The sequence below is a fragment of the Pomacea canaliculata genome, linkage group LG5 (genome assembly GCF_003073045.1).
Source record: "Pomacea canaliculata isolate SZHN2017 linkage group LG5, ASM307304v1, whole genome shotgun sequence".
NCBI lineage: Eukaryota > Metazoa > Mollusca > Gastropoda > Architaenioglossa > Ampullariidae > Pomacea > Pomacea canaliculata.
Genome location: NC_037594.1, coordinates 5,366,664 through 5,388,128, shown reverse-complemented (window position 1 = coordinate 5,388,128; position 21,465 = coordinate 5,366,664). Strand labels below are relative to the sequence as shown.

At 39.3% G+C, this 21,465-nt stretch overlaps 3 protein-coding genes across 4 annotated transcripts; all 3 read right to left on the bottom strand.

Moving 5' to 3' along the window:
* Positions 1-616: 616 nt before the first annotated feature.
* On the bottom strand, positions 617-5,776 carry LOC112564955 (aldose reductase-like). The gene is made up of 10 exons (XM_025240127.1): positions 5,402-5,776; positions 4,842-5,006; positions 4,086-4,196; positions 3,363-3,443; positions 2,942-3,064; positions 2,718-2,824; positions 2,055-2,136; positions 1,446-1,529; positions 1,130-1,212; positions 617-877 (listed from the first exon to the last, which is right to left on the bottom strand). The coding sequence occupies exons 1-10, from the start codon at positions 5,480-5,482 to the stop codon at positions 847-849; spliced, it is 948 nt and encodes a 315-aa protein (XP_025095912.1). The 5' UTR covers positions 5,483-5,776; the 3' UTR covers positions 617-846.
* Positions 5,777-7,276: 1,500 nt separating this feature from the next.
* Positions 7,277-14,094, bottom strand: LOC112564954 (aldose reductase-like). 2 transcript variants are annotated; one of them, XM_025240126.1, is made up of 8 exons: positions 13,966-14,094; positions 10,817-10,981; positions 10,243-10,353; positions 9,237-9,317; positions 8,553-8,675; positions 8,329-8,435; positions 7,920-8,001; positions 7,277-7,489 (listed from the first exon to the last, which is right to left on the bottom strand). In XM_025240126.1, the coding sequence occupies exons 1-8, from the start codon at positions 14,044-14,046 to the stop codon at positions 7,292-7,294; spliced, it is 948 nt and encodes a 315-aa protein (XP_025095911.1). In that variant the 5' UTR covers positions 14,047-14,094; the 3' UTR covers positions 7,277-7,291. The 2 variants fall into 2 exon arrangements, with proteins under 2 accessions (XP_025095911.1, XP_025095910.1); XM_025240125.1 differs by lacking the exon at positions 13,966-14,094 and adding an exon at positions 11,502-11,652.
* Positions 14,095-15,610: 1,516 nt separating this feature from the next.
* LOC112563925 (aldose reductase-related protein 1-like) lies at positions 15,611-21,021 on the bottom strand. Its single transcript, XM_025238399.1, has 11 exons — positions 20,323-21,021; positions 18,872-19,036; positions 18,501-18,611; positions 17,980-18,057; positions 17,540-17,662; positions 17,308-17,414; positions 16,786-16,868; positions 16,205-16,277; positions 16,128-16,131; positions 15,938-16,020; positions 15,611-15,629 (listed from the first exon to the last, which is right to left on the bottom strand). Exons 1-11 carry the CDS (start codon positions 20,401-20,403, stop codon positions 15,611-15,613), a joined length of 927 nt encoding a protein of 308 aa, XP_025094184.1. The 5' UTR covers positions 20,404-21,021.
* Positions 21,022-21,465: the final 444 nt, after the last annotated feature.

Sequence of the window (21,465 nt, the reverse complement as noted above, 5' to 3'; positions counted from 1 at the left end):
TAGGGGATTATTCTTGACTGTCTGACCTTTATGATTTACGTTGACTGGATCGGTGACTCGGGTTCAAGGCCGAGCTTAGTCTCGCCTTCTTAGAATTATCAAGACTAAAGACGACTCTATCTTCCGGTGCAGATTATTTTCAATTCTGATTAGATGATTCCACCAAGTTTGTGGTGAAAAGAGAAGACATTATACAGATCATGTTTTCCTCAGATTACATTTAAAATCATTTTTATGTTGGTTTACAAAAGCAATTCTAACCAAATCCTGACACTTCACAGGTCCATCAGCCATCCTGTTCCATGGAGCTTGTTATTTTGTTGTATGCCAAACAAATGACACGGAACATCCATAACACAAAACAAGAACCTGTACACTTCTCTGCTCACTTGTTTAGTTTTTTAATAAGAAAATGTGTCATGGGCCATTTAAATAGACTCCTACAGTGTGGGCCAATCTTGACCAGTTACTACTGTTCGTGAAATTTGTGTTGTGACACACGTACCCTCCATCTGAGCACCCCGATTTCATCAAGTTTAGTAAAACTTATATTTTAAAATAAGAAGAAGGAAACACAATCAGTCTCCATTAAAGGTGTTTATTCTTTGAAGGTTTGTAAATTCAAGTAGTTGATATTGAGGAAAAGGAAAACTTAGTTTTACAGTCGTGAAGGTGAGAGGAGGAGTAAATCTGTTAACTGTAATCACTGTCTACAAATATTTTCTTATAACAAGTATATTTTATCGACTATTGAGCTACTGGCGTTTTACACATAAGAATACAAATCCACAGTTTCTCTTTGCTCCCGTGTCATTTACTAGTGACACACTGAAGTAAACCCTCCTGTTAGAACGGATATTCGGGTATGTTTTTCCACCTGAAATTTGAAAACAGAAAATCTCAATATTTGCGCGCGTACACACACACACACATAAACACTCTCTTCCTTTGGCTATTATTTTTTTCTGTCTGTTAATGTTCTCACTTTGCTCGTGAGGAAAACTGTTTTGTGTCGCTCTTGTTTTTATTGTCATAGTTCTGTTTGTGTGATTATTTGGATGTCAGTGCTTAGAACAATCACTACACTTGTGCTATCGGTTTTATAAATATAAATAAAACTGCTTTTTACGTTGGAAATGCACACAGGCGGAGTCCACGGTCCAGGGCCGCTATGGCCGCCATTTCCTCGGAGGTGAGTTCGAAGTCAAAGATCTGAAAAATATGTTGTGACTCATGTTAGTGTGTGTGTGAGAGAGAGAGAGTGTATGTGTGTGTAAAATTGACAATCAGTGAATTCTGAAGTTAAAATAAGAATTTAAAATAAACAGTCAAAACACTTGTCTAATACTTGACATTTAAGTGCCAGCAATTCTTCTCAGAATGAACAGAATAGAGACACAGAACAATCAAGAATGATTTTTTTTAAGAAAAGCCAGTTGCCAGACCTGCAAGTTACTCTGAATGCGAGCAGGAGTCAGACTTTTGACCACCGCCGTCAGACCTCTCTGTATATTCCAGCGCAGCGCCACCTACAACACACACATGAATAAAATAAAAATTTTCCTGGAATTTGCAGTTCAAGATTAGTTTTAACAAGTTCACAAAAAGGTGACAATCATGTCTTCCAATCTGAGATCGTAATTTGCGTTTAGAGTTTGTAGAGGGAAGGATGTGATTGTAATATTTGTAAATGTCATCCATTTGTTACAGGTAGACACTGATGTAGATATTGCCCAATTTTTAAGTACTCGTAAAAGTCAAATCCACCCTGGTATCAATTATTACAAAAGTCTTTCATGTGTTGTATCATAGCTAAAATGCGTGATAAACATAAAGATGGCGATAAACTTCATTATCTATGTAATTGTAAAAAATAGGCTGACGAGAGTGAGAATATGTCTTTGTACATGTGTATCAATATATACATACACGTACATGAATGTGTGTATATGAATGTGTACATATACACAAATTCATATACGTGTGTGTTAATATGTCTGCATATGTGTGAATATACATATGTATAAAGGCGTCAGTGACTGGACTACAAATACCTGTGCAGGTGTCTTCCTGTACTTTGCACTGATTTTATTTATTACAGGATCTTGCAGAACATTGTCAATTGGAGCCAGTCCGCTGCACAACAATAAATGTCGAAATGTGTATTTAGCGGTCGTTCATCAAACTACTGTCAGCCTGGGTTTGACCTGGGCACGTGAAAACACTGGTCTGAGCTTAAAGTAGTCAGCTGCATAAAACACCCACACACTAGGCAAAATATAATGATGATGACGATGACTATGATGATCATCAGAACGACAACGACGATGATGATGATGTGCCCAAGCTCATGGCTCTTTACAAATGATACTAATCATGAGAAATTAAAAAACTACAAAAGAAGTGAGAAAAAAAGCGGGAAACGGAAGAAAGAAAGGGTGGTGCTGTCTAATGAACAGCTGACCTACCACTGTTCTCCATTATCTAACAGGTCTATAAAATCACAAGAAAGGGACAAAAGTTCATAGCACATTTTGATGAAGAAAAGAAAAGTAATAGATAAGAGTTGTCTGTGTAACCCAGATATCACTTTTTCACAGTCAAAAATCTGTCAGTCAAATATGATGTCGAGATTTTTCCTGTTACACTTTAGCATTGACAAAGTTCTTGTATTTTAGTGCAAGGGATGTGACAGAGGTCAAAGTTTAGTCACTGACTAGTCAGTGCCAGCTCGTCCTATAGGCGCGTAGGCAGTGACAACAATTCCTTGCTGCTTGCAGAAGTCCACGAGCTCGCTGTTTCTGAAGTAAGGATGGACCTCAACCTGCACCGACAGACATGGACAGTGACATCACACTTTAGTCCAACTTTCAGTTTACTTGACTGATTTATTTGCCTGATTTTCATAAACATACAGACAGACATGTCATTTCCCCATTACCTGTAGATATGCCGGCTTATGGCGGAGACCGGGGTCTTTCAAGATGCGAGTGATCTGAGGAATGGTAAAATTCGACAGTCCGATGCTTCGAACAAGTCCCTTGTCCACCAGTTTCTCCATGTCCTACAATGTAAATTTGTTATTCTGAGATGAAACATATGTAAGTGTATACTTTTTATTTCCCTGAGGTATTTGGATGGCTGCTTAGTTTAGGTTTAGCTGATAATCTTGATAGTAAAGCAAGACATATGAACAATCACATAAGAACTTCTTCATCTCTCTTTTTCTCACACACACAAGCACACCGTGTCGTTTGGTCAGTCAGTTATGAATGTGCATAATTTGGTTTTTTAGCTTTTTTCGGAAAAGGAAAATTAGGTTGAAGACGCACTTATCATTTTGCTTTGAAATGCTCACTCACCCGCCAGGTGTCCAGAAAGTCGACGTGTCCGGGTTCGAACGTTGCAAACGCATCTTCAGCTTTTTGAATTCGTGCATGGTGCTGGGACACAAACAAGAAGTGTTTACACTCAAAGTAGCCGTTTACGTGCAGTCGAGTCTAAAACATTTGTCTGTGTGTTTGTGGAGACCCCCAGGTCTTGTTATTGAACTCTTCCTCCCTCTCTCCATGAAAGTGTTTTCAGTTAGTCTCGGAAGTGCGATCATTAAAACGCTGGCATCTTGGATTAAAAGACATTTCGCAATTTAAACACACTGAGGTCTTAAAACAGTTTTGCACAACACATATATTTTAAAGGATTTTTATAAAGTATTTGAAAAGTTGGTTTAACAAAACAGTTTTTACATAGTTTTTACATGTGCTGTAATATTTTAGGCAGTTTACAAAAATGAAAAAACAAACTAATAAGAAATATGGCACCACTCAGAAAATGAATGCTAGTAATATGCTAGTAATGACAGCATTAGAATTGCTGTATGGTTTGACAAAGAGCTCGTTGTCAAAGATGTTGTTGAGTTATAAGCCGTGTTCCCATAAGCTGTTTCTCTGCGTTCTTAGAAATATTATTTTAGATTCTTGAACACATTTTGCTGTAATTCAAAAGTATTTTAGAACTTCAGTTTCTGTCATTTTACTTGAACTTGATTACTTTCATAGGAAGAAAAAAGTTTGTATACTGAATACCTTAAAGGACACTGGAAAGTGCATTAAGTAGAGGTCAAGGTAGCTCAGTCCCAGGTCATTCAGCGACTCCATCAACGATTCTTCCACGTCTCCATGTCGATCGTTCCAGAGCTGTCAGAACAGAGTTCTGGACTAGCCATCTTCTTCTTGGATTTATATATAAAAACTCATAGATAATGAGTAAACAAATAATTTAACTATAGACTGTTAAGTCAGTACAGCATTGTGGGTGTAATGGCTGTCGGGTGTATGCACAGATCACTACTGTCACAACACAAGCTTGAAGAAGCAAAATGTCTTCATATTCTCTTCCAACAGAACATAGACATTACTTTACAGGTCGCCCCGTCTTCTTTTATAAAAAGAAGGCTCCCAGAATCGTAAACTCGATGAATATAACCTAAGTTGCCCTCCCACGACACCCTTCATATCCGCAGCCCCCGTACATCAAAATCACAACTGAATGGAAGCACTCTTTGACCAGCCACCTCACCCACTGGTCAGTCTACTCTGTAGGAAAGTGCTTCCACCTACAGTTGATTTCGCACTATTAGGAGAAAACTGGAGTACTACGGAGAAAACCACGACTCCCAGCCCTGTGGACAGGTGCCACATACACAGGATGTCCCTATACAAGATCTGAACCCTGAGCCGTACACTGCAGTCATGACAAACAAGTGTTACAACCAATACACTAGGCGCCCCTTCCTCACCCAAATAACTAACCACTTTTAATCAGCCAATCAGTCTCTGTACCTTGGAACAGATGAAGAGGTCGTCACGCTTCACCACACCGTCCTCTATTTTCTGGCGGAGTGCTCTGCCCACAGCGGGCTCAGTCCGGTAGACCCAGGCCGTGTCGATGAAGCGGTACCCAGTATCCACAGCCGCCTTCACCGACTCACACACAGCCTCGGTATTCTTCCACAGAAAAAAAAAATCCCAGAATTCATAGTCACATTTTCCGTACACTTTGTCACACATTACGTCACGTGATACAAGGTGCTCGCTCAAAACCACGAATTTTATGGTGTGGTTTGTTGATAACCATGAAACCAAAGATGCAGCAGAGAATTAATTTCACAATCCCATGTCTCAAAACACGTCTGATCACGGTGACTTCGCGTTCACCTCCCAGTTTCGAACAAGGAGAGGAAGAATATTAAAAAGAAAAATGCAGAGAAAAGGGAAGAAAGTTTATCGAAAGGGTGTTTGTAAAGAGTCAGTAGGAGAAATGAAAAAGATCGAGATATCTAATCAAAAGCAGAACAAAAGCGAGAGAGAAAATGAGAGAAGGTGAGAAAGAAAAGCCTTACCTCGAAGTTGTTGTAGGTGCCAAGGCCAAGTACCGGCATTTTGTAACCAGAGGATAGAGTGACAGTGGGACAGGCAGCCATGTTGTGGTGTTGTTGTGGTGTTCAGACTGCTAAACACCCTTCAACTCTCGCCTATATAGGTGACCGAACTGTCGGGATTCACACGTTCTTGATAATGTGAACTTCATGTAAAATATCGTTGACTGGATGGGTGACTCGGGGTTAAGTCAAGGCTTAGTCTCGCATTCCCTTCAGTAATCGAGACTAAAAAGGACTCTATATTCCGGTGCAGATTATTTTCAAATTCTGATTAGATGATTCCACTAAGTTTGTAGTGAGAAGAGAAGACATTAAATGGCATTATGGAACATCCGAACATGGCACACACACACATACAGAGGTAAAGGTGACAGATACAGGCTTGGCGGTGGGGTGGGGTTAGTTACTTGTTGGGTGAATAACAGGATGGAGGTGCACGGATGTTTGGGACAGAAGTCGGGTGTGAAGGTCGGGTGAAGAGGACAGAACATGAAGAGATATTTCAGAGGTGAGAGCTACGACTCATCGAGGGCGCGAGAGTGTGGTGTGGAGGTTGCGCCTTAGGACCATCGACTGCCGTTAAAGTAAAAGGACTTGGAAGCCATGAGAGTGTTGTGCGTTTACATTACAAAGTAGACACAAATGTGTACAGTGCATATGACTGCAAGATGAAGCTAAATAAAATATTTGCACAATTTTTAAAAGTAATTACTGATACATGTAGTAAAGAAAGTTACAGTTCCCATTCCAGCAGTTTAATTCTGTGTCAAAGTGTGGGCCACTCTTGACCAGTTACTACGGTTCGTGAAATTTGTTTTGTGACACACGTACCCTCCATCTGAGGCACCGATTCCATCAAGTTTAGTAAAGCTTATATTTTAAAATAAGAAGAGCAAACAAAATACAGATAGCCTCCATTGAAGATATTTATTCTTTCAAGGTTTGTAAATCAAGTATTTGATATTGAGGAAAACTTAGTTTTACAGTCGTGAAGACGAGAGGAGGATAAATCTGTTAATTAAAATTAGTGTTTATAAGCATCTCTTTGTAACATGTATATTTATCAGCTACTGAACTACCAGCGTTTTACACATAAGATTACAAATCCACAGTTTCTCTTTGCTCCTATGTCATTTACTAGTGACACACTGAAAGCAAACCCTCCTTTCAGAATGGATATTCGGGTATGTTTTTCCACCTGAAATTTCAAACAGAAAATCTCTTTTCAATATTGGCACGCGCTCGTGCACACATACTCGTCCTTTTACTAACACATACTCTCCCTTACATTAACACACACGCACACACGCACTCTCTTCATTTTACTAACACACGGACTCTCAAACACTAACACACTTACACACAGCACGTGCACTAGGGTGAGCATGTCATAAAACTAATATTTTCAGCAAATTCTTGCGGCTTTTTCTGACAATTATCTTTCTTGCTTTTATGACTATAAATATTTTTATTTCTATTAATGCTATAAATGTACTCGTAAGGAAAACTGTTTGTTTTGCTCTTGTTGGAAAAAGTTTTTATTGTCATAGTTCTATTTTGTTTAAATGACAGCGTTTAGAGAGATCACCACACTTTTGCTATCGGTTTTATAAATATAGATGCACTTTGAATAGTAAATAATAAGTTTTCTTGCTTACTTTGGAAATGCACACAGGCGGAGTCCACGGTCCAGTGCCGATATGGCCGCCATTTCCTCGCAGGTGAGTTCGAAGTCAAAGACCTGAGAGATATGTTGTGACTCATGTTAGTGTGTGTGTGTGTGTGTAAAATTGACAATCAGTGAATTTTGAAGTTAAAATAAACATTTAAAATAAACTGTCCCAAAATTTTCTACTGTTTTACATTTAAGTGCCAGCAATTTTTCTCGGTATGAACAGAATAGAGACACAGGAGCGTGAAGAATGGTCTATCATTTTTTTTTTTAAAAAAGACTAGTATCCAGACCTGCAAGTTACTCTGAATGCGAGCAGGGGTCAGACTTTTGACCACCGCCGTCAGACCTCTCTGTATATTCCAGCGCAGCGCCACCTACAACACACACACATGCACAAAATACAAAATTAACTCAAGAGCATGCACAACATGCATTATTATTCCGACACATTCAAACAATTTGCAGTTCAAGATTAGTTTTAACAGCTTCCGTAATTTCACAATATAGTGACAAAATGGCCAAATCCACCCTGGTAACAATTCTTACAAAAGTCCTTCATGTGCTGAAATTAATCTGAGCTAAAATGCGCGGTAAACATAAACATTTTAATAAACTTCATTATCTATGTAATTGTAAAAAGAATATGCTGACCAGCGTGAGAATATGTTTATGTGCATGTGTGTGAATATTTGCATATACATGTGCAGGAATGTGTATTTATAGGTATGAGTAAATTTGTATATATATATATATGTGTAAATATGTATGCATATGTGTGAATATATGTATAAAGGCGTCAATTACCTGTGCAGGTGTCTTCCTGTACTTTGCACTGATTTTATTTATTACAGGATCATTCAGGACATTGTCAATTGGAGCAAGTCCGCTGCACAACAATAAATGTCTAAATGTGTATTAAATGTAACGAGTGAAGGTCGTTAGACTACTGGAATTCTCTATTGTCAACCTGGTTACACCTGAACACGTGAAAACCCTGGTCTTAGTATATTTTGGTGAGAAAAATAGAGGACCAGAGTTGTCTGTGCAACCTGAGATCTGTTTTTCACAGTCAACAAATATCTTTTACATAGAATTAGGGTTGTTTGGTCAGTCATATATTATGTTGAGATTGTTCATGCTATACTTTAGCATTGACAAAGGTCTTGTATTTTAGTGCAAGTGATGTCACAGAGGTCAAAGTTTAGTCACTGACTAGTCAGTGCCAGCTCGTCCTATAGGCGCGTAGGCAGTGACAACAATTCCTTCCTGCTTGCAGAAGTCCACGAGGTCGCTGTTGCTGAAGTAAGGATGGACCTCAACCTGCACCGACAGACATGGACAGTGACATCACACTTTAGTCCAACTTTAGGTTTATTTGACTGATTTATTTGACTAATTTTCTTAAACATACAGACAGACATGTCATTTCCCCATTACCTGTAGATATGCCGGCTTATGGCGGAGACCGGGGTCTTTCAAGATGCGAGTGATCTGAGGAATGGTAAAATTCGACAACCCGATGCTTCGAACTAGTCCCTTGTCCACCAGTTTCTCCATGTCCTACAATGTAAATTTGTTATTCTGAGATGAAAACATACGTAAATGTTTACTTTTTCTGGTGGAGATGGTTGCTTAGTTTAGGCTTAGCTGATAATCTTGATATTAAAGCAAGAAAAATGGAAGACCATCAGGCAAGAAATTCTCCATGACTCACACACCTTGTCTATCAGGGGAAGACCTATATGCAGCTTACACTTCACTGATGACTTTCAGCTCATGTCAGAACAACGAGCTTTAAGTCCTTTTCAACAGACTGACAGAGGACCTAGACCTGTCAACATTAACACTGATGGCAGAGCGGAACTCTGGGAGCTGTAAAACGGTGTCATCCTTACTAGTTCGCCCTATGTACGCTCTTTAACACTCATGTGAAGACTAGTCTTCAGGACAACTTTACGGGTGGTTGAAGTAGAAGTGAAAGAACCACACACACACACCGCCTTGACCACCAAGGCGGTCTTTTGGTCATTCAGATGAATGAGCATAATTTTGTTTTTACCGTTTTCAGAGAAAGAAAATTAGATTGAAAACTCAGCTTTCATTTTAGAAGTACTCTCTCACCCGCCAGGTGTCCAGAAAGTCGACGTGTCCTGGTTCGAACGTTGCATTGAGATCTTCGAGGTTCTGAATTCGTTCATGTCGCTGTGAGACAAACAACAAAGTGTTCACGGACAAAGAAACCGTTAGTTTGCAGGCGCATCTAAAACATTGCTCTGTGTGTTCCAAGGAAGATGCAGAAATTACATATCTTTTGCACCGGATTATAGGCACAAGTTGAATTGTTCTTGCTATGGATTAGTGTAATTTCTTCAAACAACCTGTCAACAGTATATGGGCCTGGCAAATGCTACAGAGTATTTGGTCCGGAGGACTGGGCTCTAGGAATGGCCCTAAGACCATTTGGCCTTATTCTTGAAGGAGAAAACTGCTGACCCGAGAGTTCGCAAGATAGGAATATGAGGATGTGGTCTCTCGTCCCTAAGAGGCAGCGTCATTATGTACAAAGTCTGTCCCCTTGAGACGGTGTCTATGTTTCAGATATTCGTTAATAAAAAATATCTTTTTAAATATCTTTTAGATTTTTTTAAATTTGTGGATTCAGGGAACACCAGTCCCCAGTGACTGAAATTAAAAGAATCACGAGTATAGTCTCAAGAGTGAGCGGTGTTAACAGAGATAATTAAACTATGAATCCTAGTATTCTTCTGTCTGAATATCAAACTGAGAAACAGAAATTTTCTTATAGGACTTTATGTATAATTAGAGTCGTTAGGATAATAACGAGTAACTCAGGATGTATAGCGAGATTTGTATACATTTAATTTTATTGATTACTGTCAAATAATTTTTCCATAATTAAATTTACATAATGTTTGCAAAAAAGCTGATTTAGTTGTCTTGTTTATAACGAAAACGAACGCGCTAATGTCTGACAGACTGCATGACAGCGCACGTGAGTGTCGGTGATAATTCGTCTCACCCCCACTTCGCCATGCAAACGCACTGGTATCTATTGCAACTTCTTCCACAACCAGTGCTGTATTTAATTATACAGTATATTGAATACCTTAAAGGACACAGGATAATGCATGATGTAGAGGTCAAGGTAGCTCAGTCCCAGGTCATTCAGCGATTCCATCAACGATTCTTCCACATCTGCATGTCGATCGTTCCAGAGCTGTCATAACAGAATTCTGGACTTGTCAGCAAGGATTTGCATATTAAAAATTTATAAATCAAAGGAATTCTATCACAGACTGTTTCCTCAGCATCCAGTAATGTGCGTATAATTGTTGTAATATTTCCTTTGTAATATAACCATATAGTAATACAGGGCTGAAGAAAAATGTCACGATTAAAATGCGTCTTTGAACTCCCTTTTTAAAAATCACAGACTAAGTATATCTCACCCAAAATCCTAAACTAGGCAAAGGTAAAGCACCAAACAACAACTCAAGATATAATTGACATTTGCGACATCACCGACTAGCAAGCCTCTCGCAACATCTCCCACATCCCCATTCTTTGGCGATAAAAGTCGCCAAGCCAATGGGTTGAAGAATTCTCTACCAAACTAGCCAACCAACCATTCATTCACTCAACAAACTAACAACTTAACCAGATAATCACAGTCTCTGTACCTTGGAACATATGAAGAGGTCGTCACGCTTCACCACACCGTCCTCTATCTTCTGGCGGAGTGCTCTGCCCACGGCGGGCTCAGTGAGGTAGAGGTAGGCCGTGTCGATGTAGCGGTACCCAGCATCCACAGCAGCCTTCACCGACTCACACACCCCCTCGTGATTCTTCCACACAAAAACCAGATCCGAGAATTCAGTAACATTTTCGTACTCTTCTGCAAGTCTTTCCTACAAGCATGAAGGGTGGATTTAATCCTCACCTCCTGTACATCAAATATTTATTGAAAAGCTGTTCTAACACCGGGATCCAGTTCCTGGTATGTACGGTTGTACACAGTCTCCTGAACACGAAAATTAAAAATAAACAGGATCCACACGGTAAGAAGAGCACAAACGTACACACAATTTTGAAAAATATTTTTGATGAAACCAAAGATTCAGAAGAGAATTTCACAATCCCATTGCCTCAAAACACGTCTGATCACGGTGACTTCGCGTTCACCCTCCCAGTTTCAGATAAGAAGAGGTAGAATATTAAAAAGACTAAGGCAGAGAAAAGAAAAGAAAGTTTATAGAAAGGGTGTTTATAAAGAGAAGGAATCAGTAGGAGAAATGAAAGAGATCGAGATATTCAGAAACAAGAGCGAGAGAGAAAACGAGAGAAGGTGAGAAAGAAAAGCATTACCACGAAGTTGTTGTAGGTGCCGAGGCCAAGTACCGGCATTTTGTAACCAGAGGATAAAGTGACAGTGGGACACGCAGCCATGTTGAATTGTTGTGTTGTTGAGACTGTACTATACGCAGCTCCACCCGCTCCTATACAGGTGAGTAAGGTGACCCGACCTGTCGGGATTCATGTGTAATGACACAACAGCTAAATACGTGATTGAGTTGGCCTCGACACCGTGGTGCAGGAGAGAGAGAGAAGTGAATGACGAGGTTTATGTCATCAAAGATAACGGCGACACGTAAGAGGAGGTTGGAACTAGAATGATGAAGGTAGTGCTAGAGGTCCAAAAGTATCTTCTGACTCCAGCTGTTGACATGGGCAATGCAGACATGGTGCAGTCATTATTCAGCAATTGTACTTTTGTCAACATTTGATCTTTCGCTCTCAAGCAGGTCGCCAGTACTCTTGATGTTCTTTCCCTAACTTGACATTCCACAGCTCGTTAGGCAACGAGGCCACGATGTTACGAGTGACGAGGGAAATAAAAGTTGCGATGGTGCCATCCCACACTCTTCCCATTCGCACTCTTCCCCTTCCATCGCTCTCTCCTTGTTTCTGTCCTTCACTACGTCTCTCTCACACTATGGTGTTGCTGTCAAAATTTGCTTTTTGTAGTTGACGAATGTCGAATTTTGTTCCATATGTTGTCACAGATAATTAAAACCCAGAAAATAAGCGTTCTCCGTGGTTAGATACTTCAACCAAACACTAAACTATAAACAACAGGAGTTTGTCAAATGTGGATAAAATTAGTAACACGACGTGGATTTACTTAGGTTTTAACCGCCAACAAATAAAATCGTATTAATATGCTCTATTTGTAAAATTATATTTGACACATGTATTTATAAATATTCATACATTTCATTTACGTATAAATGATAAATCGCTTAATATGGTCAGGCAAAAGAAATACGAACAGCCTTGTACACTGAAAAATTATATCTCTCTAACACACACACAAACAAACAAACAAACAAAGCTCTGGGAAAGCAGAACCTAGAAACATGCGACAGGATTGCTGAAGGAGAATGTCGCCCACGTACAAAGACCTCAGATATAAACTGTCGACTTTTTATGCCCCACATTCAGTTTATCTTGCACAGGTTGATGACCGGGTGAGGATTCTCAGAGAGAGAGATTACATATTCTGTGAACTATGTCACGTGACCAGCTTAGCGGTGCACGTTCTGCAGCTGGGAAACTGCAAATGTCAATGGGACATTTTTAAAACATGTAATTCTCCTTTTATTCCTATTTGCTTATCATTATCAAACCTGTTCTTTGGTTTCACATATGAGACTTTGCTCCATTAACATTTTCCGTAATGATTCTCTCAAGCTTTTTTTTTTTTATTTTTTTTTTTTGGTGGTGGGGTGGTCACATCTACTTTACCAACATCCAAGACAGCTTCCATACCACGTACAGCCACAAATCGCCTCGTGATTATTCCCCACAAATCCCAGATCCCAAGACTCATCGTTACATTTTCGTTACATTCATCGTTACATTTTCGTTACATTCATCGTTACATTTTCGTTACATTCATCGTTACATTTTCGTTACATTCATCGTTACATTTTCGTATCCATCGTCACACTTTATGTCACGTGATACTAGGTGCTCGCTCAAAAACACGGAGTTTATTGTGTGATTTGTTGATAACCATGATAACACAATGTTAATCGATGGATGATGATGTGAAGAATGGTTTTGGACAGTTGTGCTACTCGTTGTCTAGATGAACACTATAACATTATGCTAATTGTTGATTAGAGGAAGACATTGCTGGTAGTTTTATATTTATCTCAGAAAGTTCAAACAGTGCAATTAATTTTTATCAGATGTTGGCTCAGCGTCACAATTTCTGTCTTCCAGAGTAAAGAATTAAAGTCAGAAAAGTCTTTCCTACAAACATCAATAGTGGATTTAATCCTCACCTCCTGTACATCAAATATTTATTGAAAAGCTGTTCTAACACGGGATCCAGTTCCTGGTATGTACGGTTGTACACTGAACTCACTTGAATAGGTTGTATTTGAATATTAAGTTCCCTTTTGTTGAATATCCCCACGAAAATAAACAGGATCCACACGGTAAGAAGAGCACAAACGTACACACAATTTTGAAAAATATTTTTTGATGAAACTTAAGATGCAGAAGAGAATTAATTTTCACAATCCCATGCCTCGAAACACGTCTGATCACGGTGACTTCGCCTTCACTTTCCCACTTTCAAATAAGAAGAGGTAGAATATTAAAAAGACTAAAGCAGAGAAAAGAAAAAAAGTTGATAGAAAGGGTGTTTGTAAAGAGAAGGAGTCAGTAGGAGAAATGAAAGAGATCGAGATACCTAATCAAAGCAGAACAAGAGCGAGAGAGAAGACGAGAGAATTAAGGTAAGAAAGAAAAGCCTTACCACGAAGTTGTTGTAGGTGCCGAGGCCAAGTACCGGCATTTTGTAACCAGAGGATAGAGTGACAGTGGGACAGGCAGCCATGTTGCGTTGTTGTGTTGTTGAGACTGCTAGACTCCGCTCAACCCGCTGTTATATATAGATGACCCGACATGTGATTCACGCCTACTGACTGTGTGAACTTCATGTAAAATGTCAATGATTTGCATTCACTGGGGGAGAAGTCTAGACTAAAAACGGTTCTATGCTCCGGTGCAGATGATTTTCAAATTCTAATTCGATTATTCCATCAAGTTTGTGGTGAGAAGAGAAGAAAGTATATGGTTGATGTTTTCCTCAGATTACATTTTGAATTCTTTTTATATTGGTTTACACAAACAGTTGTAAGCAAATCCTAACACTTCACAGGTCCATCAACCGTCCTGTTCCATGAAGTTGTCAGTCTGTTGTATGCCAAGCAAATTGCACGAACACCCAAAGCCACAAGAAGAGAACCTGTACTAGCTTAGTTGTTTAGTTTTAATTTTAATACCAAAATGTATAATACATAAAAGTATTTTTAAAAAGTATAATAAGTATAAATGTGAGAATAAACATAAAGGGATGGTACTGCCTCTTTATTTATGTGCTTACTGTGAAAACTTACCTGTGACTAAAGTACAAAACTGTTATAATTAGGTTACAGCCTCTGATCCATCAGGTCAATAAGAAGAAACACTGATATCCTTATTTCTCCTTGTAAAGAAAACAAGCAAACCCCATGTCAAATTTAGGTTACTGTCTGACATAACGAACAGAAATGTACAGAAAAATGGGTATTTATGGGGGGTGTATTGTTCACATATATCTATGGTGAGTGAGTGGCTGTGTGACTATGGAGACTGAGTGAGAAAGAAAGGTGAGGTCTCTAACACTTAACTTCCCAATCCCCTGAAAAAAGAGTTAAGGGAGGATGGGCGGCTTCTATACACATAGAACAAAACAGATCTTACAATAGAAAACTGAATATTCAACAACAGAGCAGATATAAATGTTTTCTTTTATACACTGTACATGACTGCAAAATGAAGCTAAATAAAATTATTATTCACTTTGCAGAAGTAATTATTGCTGCATTTAGCAGTAGAAACCAACGAAGACCGCTATAGTTTCAATTACAGCAATTCACTTCTGTGTCAAAGTGTAGACTAGTCTTGACATATTTCTATACTTCACACAACATACTTCTGTGTCAAAGTGTAGACTAGTCTTGACATATTTCTATACTTCACACAACATACTTCTGTGTCAAAGTGTAGACTAGTCTTGACATATTTCTATAGTTCACACAACATACTTCTGGGTCAAAGTGTATACCGCTCTATCACCTATTGTTCAAACAAGGTGTGCTGTCACACATGTAACCTTTATTAGAGTAGAGATTATTAGAAGAGGAAAGAAAATGCAGTTTTACAGTCGTGTAAACGAGTGAATGGAAAATCTCTTAACTATTTATGTCTATAAACATTTCTTTGTAACATGTATATTTATTGACTACTGAACTACCAGCGTTTTACACATAAGATTACAAATCCACAAAATTTTTCTTTGCTCCTGTGTCATTTACTAGTGACGCACTGACAGCAAATCCTCCTGTTAGAAGGGATATTCAGGTAAAGTTTTTCCACCTGAAATTTGAAAACAGAAAATCACTTAATGATATTAGCGCGCTCACACATACTCTTTCACCCTCTCTCTCTCTCACACACACACACACTTTTTTACATTCTCTCTCTCTCTCTCACACTCACACACACACGATGACGACGACGACGATGAGGAAAACTCTTGTTGGACAAGCTACGTGTTTGTTGTTATTCTTCTGTATTAGGTTATTATTTAAATGACAATTCCTACAGCTCCACTTTTGCTATCGGTTTTGGTGCTATAAATAAAGCTGATCTTCCAATAGTAGATAATCTATTTTCTTGCTTACATTGCAAATGTACCCAGACGGAATCCACGGTCCAGTGCCGATATGGCCTCCATATCCTCACAGGTGAGTTCGAAGTCAAAGATCTGAAAAATGCAGTATCCCTTGTGTCAAAAGGAATTTTGAGATAAAAATAAGCGTTTAATATAAGCAGTTCCAAACATTTTCTCATTCTTTATATTTCAGGGCCAGCAATTCTTACAATCAATGGAATAGAGGCACAGGATCACGAGTAATGACCAATCCTAGAGTGTCCCACCTGCAAGTTACTCTGAATGTGAGCAGGTGTCAGACTTTTGACCACCGCCGTCAGACCTCTCTGTATATGCCAGCGCAGCGCCACCTGAAACACACACACACACAATAGTCACAGGTAAAAGTGAATACAAGAGCGCATGCGCAATATACCATACACCTCTATTTTTCAAATACTCATAAAATTCAAATCCACCCTAGTATTCTTACAAAAGTTCTCCAGGTACTGACTCTCTCGATAGTAGATGAGAGTATTATAGAGAATCAAGAACATCCTCTAGTTCGTCCTTTTGATTGATCTTCCACATATCTGGTTCGCCTTTTTTCTACTTTTCTTTCTTTCCCTTGATTGCTTGCGCACAAATGGTAAAGAGTTCTGAATATGTATTTAGCTGTTGGTGAGTGTCTGAATATGTGTATGTGTGAGAGTGAGAATTATGTAAATATTTATGCTTATATAAATAGTGTCAACATGTGTACATAATGTGCGAATATACGTGTGTGAATGTGTATACACGTGTGACTATGTATACATATGTGAATATATGAAAGGCTTTACACATAGTGAAAGGTGTCAGTGGCTGGACTACAATTACCTGTGCAGGTTGTCTTCCTGTACTTTGCGCCAATTTTATTTAGTACAGGGTCGTGCAAGACATTCTCAGTCGAAGCCAGTCCGCTGCACAACAATAAATGTCTAAATGTGTATTTAAAGTGGAACGAGTGAAGGTCGTCAACTACTTCAATTCTCTACTGTCATCCTGAGTTACACCTGAGCACGTGAAAACACTGGTCTGCGCCTAACGTAGTAAGCTGCATAAAAACACACACACACTAGGCCACAAATGAGAAATTGATGGTTTTAGAGGGCTGGACTAGTTAACTCAGACTGTATATATGATGGCGGCGGAGCTGATCCGGATGCCCATGATGATGATGACGAGGAGGAGGGAGAGGAGGAGGAGGGAAATAGGAGTTGATTTCTCTTCGACGTGAAAATAGCGTTATTTGGTGAGTCAAATATTATGTCGAGAGTTTTCCTGCTATACCTTAGCATTAACAAAATTCTTGTATTTTAGTGCAAGGGATGAGACAAAGGTCAAAGTTCAGTCACTGACTAGTCAGTGCCAGCTCGTCCTATAGGCGCGTAGGCAGTGACAACAATTCCTTCCTGCTTGCAGAAGTCCACGAGCTCGCTGTTTCTGAAGTAAGGATGGACCTCAACCTGCACCGACAGACATGGACAGTGACATCACACTTTAGTCCAACTTTCAGTTTGACTGATTTATTTGCCTATTTTATTTCCTAATTTTCTGAAACATACAGACAGACATGTGATTTCACCATTACCTGCAGATATACTGGCTTATGGCGGAGACCGGGGTCTTTCAAGATACGAGTGATCTGAGGAATGGTAAAATTCGACAAGCCGATGCTTCGAACTAGTCCCTTGTCCACCAGTTTCTCCATGTCCTACAATGTAAATTTGTTATTCTGAGATGAAACATATGTTAATGTGTACTTTTTATTTATTTTATATAGTAGGTATGTGGATGGCTGCTTAGTTTAGGCTTAGCTAATAATCTTGACATATGGACGACAATCACATAAGAAATTCTTCATCACTCTCTCTCTCTCTCATTCACACATACACCGCCTTGACCACCGTGTCGTTTGGTCAGTCAGTCATGAATGTTCATAGTTTGGGTTTTAGCTTTTTTCAGAGAAGGAAAATTAGATTGAGAACTCACCTATCATTTTGCTTAGAAGTATTTAGTTTACTCACTCGCCAGGTGTCCAGATGGTCGACGTGTCCTGGTTCTAACCGATGCAGCCACGTCTTCGAGGTTCTGAATTCGTTCACGGCGCTGTGAAACAAACAAGAATTGTTTACACTCAAAGTAAACGTTAGCTTGAGTAGCATCTGAAACATTTGTCTGTGTGTTTGTGGAGACCCCCAGGTCTTGTTATTGAGTTCTTCCTCCCTCTCTCCATGAAAGTGTTCACCGTTAGTCTCGGAAGTGCGATCAACCAAACGCTGGCATCGTGGGCTTACAAGACATTTTGCAATTTAAGCAACCCGCAAAAATTTTAAAACCAGAGTCTATCATTTTAATTCCCCTTGTTTCCATGCCCAGTTAAATTTAGAAGTAGTAGCAGCACATTTGCACTCAAATAATTGATAAAGTAAGTCGAATTCACGCGCAAACACAAAAACACTTGTCATACACACATGCACATACACGCACGCATATATATATATCAAATTCGAAATTGTCAGTATAAAAAAGGCGTTTAATGTATTAAATACCTTCAAGGAGACAGGATGATGTATGATGTAGAGGTCAAGGTAGCTCAGTCCCAGGTCATTCAGCGATTCCATCACCGATTCTTCCACATCTGCATGTCGATCGCTCCAGAGCTGTCATAACAGAGTTCTGGATTTGTCAGCAAGGTTTACATATTAAAAATGTATAAATAACCCACAATACTAAACGAGGCAAAGGTCAATAGCACTAAGTTATAATTCTGCGATTTCATCGAAAAGCAATCCTTTTGCAGTACTTTCCACACACCCATTCTTTAGAAATAAAAATGTGTTGAAGAACTCTCTACCAAATTAGCAAGCCATCCACCCACTCACTCAACAAACTTAACCAGAAAATCACAGTCTCTTTGAACCTTGGAACATATGAAGAGGTCGTCACGCTTCACCACACCGTCGTCTATCTTCTGGCGGAGTGCTCTGCCCACAGCGGGCTCAGTGAGGTAGAGGTAGGCCGTGTCGATGTGGCGATACCCAGCATCTACAGCCGCCTTCACCGACTCACCCACCGCCTCGTGATTCTTCACACACAAAAAAAAAAATCCCAGAATTCATAGTTACATTTTCGCTCAAAAACACAAAATGTTATGGCGTGGTTTGTTGATACCATGATAACACAATGGTAATCGATGGCTGAGAGTTTGGATCTCAGAAAAACAAATTTCCAGAATCCTGCGGTTAAACAAAGAGGATTCTAAAAATCTATAAAAATTATCGTGAAGAATGGAATTGAATTTATTTATTGAAGAGGTCCTCAACCTATTTCAAAAGAGCGGGGGACCAAACAGTAAAACCAATACAAAACAATGTATCATAAGCTACAAAGACAAACTGCATCATGCATTAAATAGTAAATATTAATTAAATTTCGTACTTCAATTGCTTCATAGATGTAATTTGCCACGCTATCAACTTGTTAGCTTTGCTAGCAGCACGGATAAACGGGAAGAAGATGAATATTGGTAATGCTTTTAGGTGTAATATATATTTTTCTTTTTCTTAATTCACTGTACCTCAGTGTAGTGAGTTGTGGTAGGTCTCGTATTGTCTCGTCTACAAATGGTGTCTTGTGTCTGACGTCTTGTGTACGTCATTTGTTCCACGTCACTTGAAGCAGAAAATGACGTCATACATAAGAGAAAAGCAGTTGCTCTCAAAATGTCCAAGTGAGCTGTCTTCTCCGCCATTTTTTTTTTTATGACTCTGTCAGTGACATTCCTCTGAACTTGTGACTCTTCCATTGAATTCACCTACACATCTCTTCATCCTCATCGTCATCTACGGGGGCTCGTCGAGCGTTGTGTTGTGTGTTTGTAATACGTCGTGCATTTGTAAGGTAAGTGTACGTTCGTTGTATTACACTTGGACATAAGAACATAACATGCAATTTCGACTTAATATCACCTGGACAAAAGGGACATGGCAGGACATTAGCACTGTCACTTGGATTGATAACAAAGTGCAAACGATAGAATAATTAACATCGGCGACTTCACTGAATAGAGAGACTTAACAACACCACCCAATTTCTTTACAGATGACATCCACGGTGACATTAACAACCCTGAGAGTTACAGATAATTTCATTTGTTAATATCGGTTGTCAGCTGTACTGTTATACATTAAACTAAATACTTTCTAAATGAATTGAAGAAAATGAGTTTATAAAGGAAGTACAGGCTGGTTTTAAGACAAACGTACAGTACAATAGATGGCATGATGCACTCTCAGTTATTTTCAAAAAAACAACTACTACATTATTAAAAAAATACTTTTAGGTAGCAAGGTGAGAAAAAAAAAGCCTTACCATGAAGTTGTTGTAGGTGCCGAAGCCAAGTACCGGCATTTTGTAACCAGAGGATAAAGTGACAGTGGGACACGCAGCCATGTTGTGTTGTTGTTGAGACTGCTAGACGCCGCTCCACCCGCTCCTATACAGGTGACCCGACCTGTATTTATTTATTGTATTTACACAATAGCTAAATACTTGATTGAGTTGGCCTCGACACCGTGGTGCACGAGAGCGAGTGAGAAATGTGAATGGCGAGTTTTATGTCATCAAAGATAACGGCGACACGTAAGACGGGATTGGAACTAGAATGATGAAGATAGCACTAGAGGTCCAAAACGTATGTTCTGACTCCAGCTTTTGACATGGGCAATGCAGACACGGTGCAGTCATTATTCAGCAATCATATATGTGTCAACATTTGATCTTTCGCTCTCAAGTAGGTCGTCAGTACTCCTTTCCCTAACTTGACATTCGAGAGCTCATGCTAGGCAATGGGGCCACCATGTTACGAGTGACGAGGGAGATAAAAGTTGCGATTGTGCCATCCCACACTCTTCCCATCCGCACTCGTCCCTTTCCACCGCTCTCTCCTTGTTTCTGTTCTTCGTTACGTTCTCTCTCACACTACGATGGTGTTGTCACAATTTGCTTTTTGTAGTTGACGAATGTCGAATTTTGTTCCATGTGTTGTCACAGGTAATTAGAACCCAGAAAATAAGCGTTCTCCGCGGTTAGATACTTCAACCAAACACTAAACTATAAACAACAGGAGTTTGTCAAATGTGGATAAAATGAGTTACTATGCTCTATTTGTAAAGAGCTTTGCTTTGAATTATATTTGATTTATAAATATTCATACATTTCATTTACATACAAATGATAAATCGCTTAATAGGATCAGGCCAAAGAAAAACGTAAAGCCTTATACACTGACAAATTATCTCTCACACACACAACACACACAAACAAACCAAGCTCTGGGAAAGCAGAACCTAGAAACATGCGACAGGATTGCTGGAGGAGAACGTCGCCCAAGTACAAAGACCGCAGATATAAACAGTCGACTTTTGCCCCACATTCAGAGTTTATCTTGCGCAGGTTGACCGAGCGAGGATTCTCTGAGAGAGAGAGATGTTACATATTCTGTGAACTATGTCA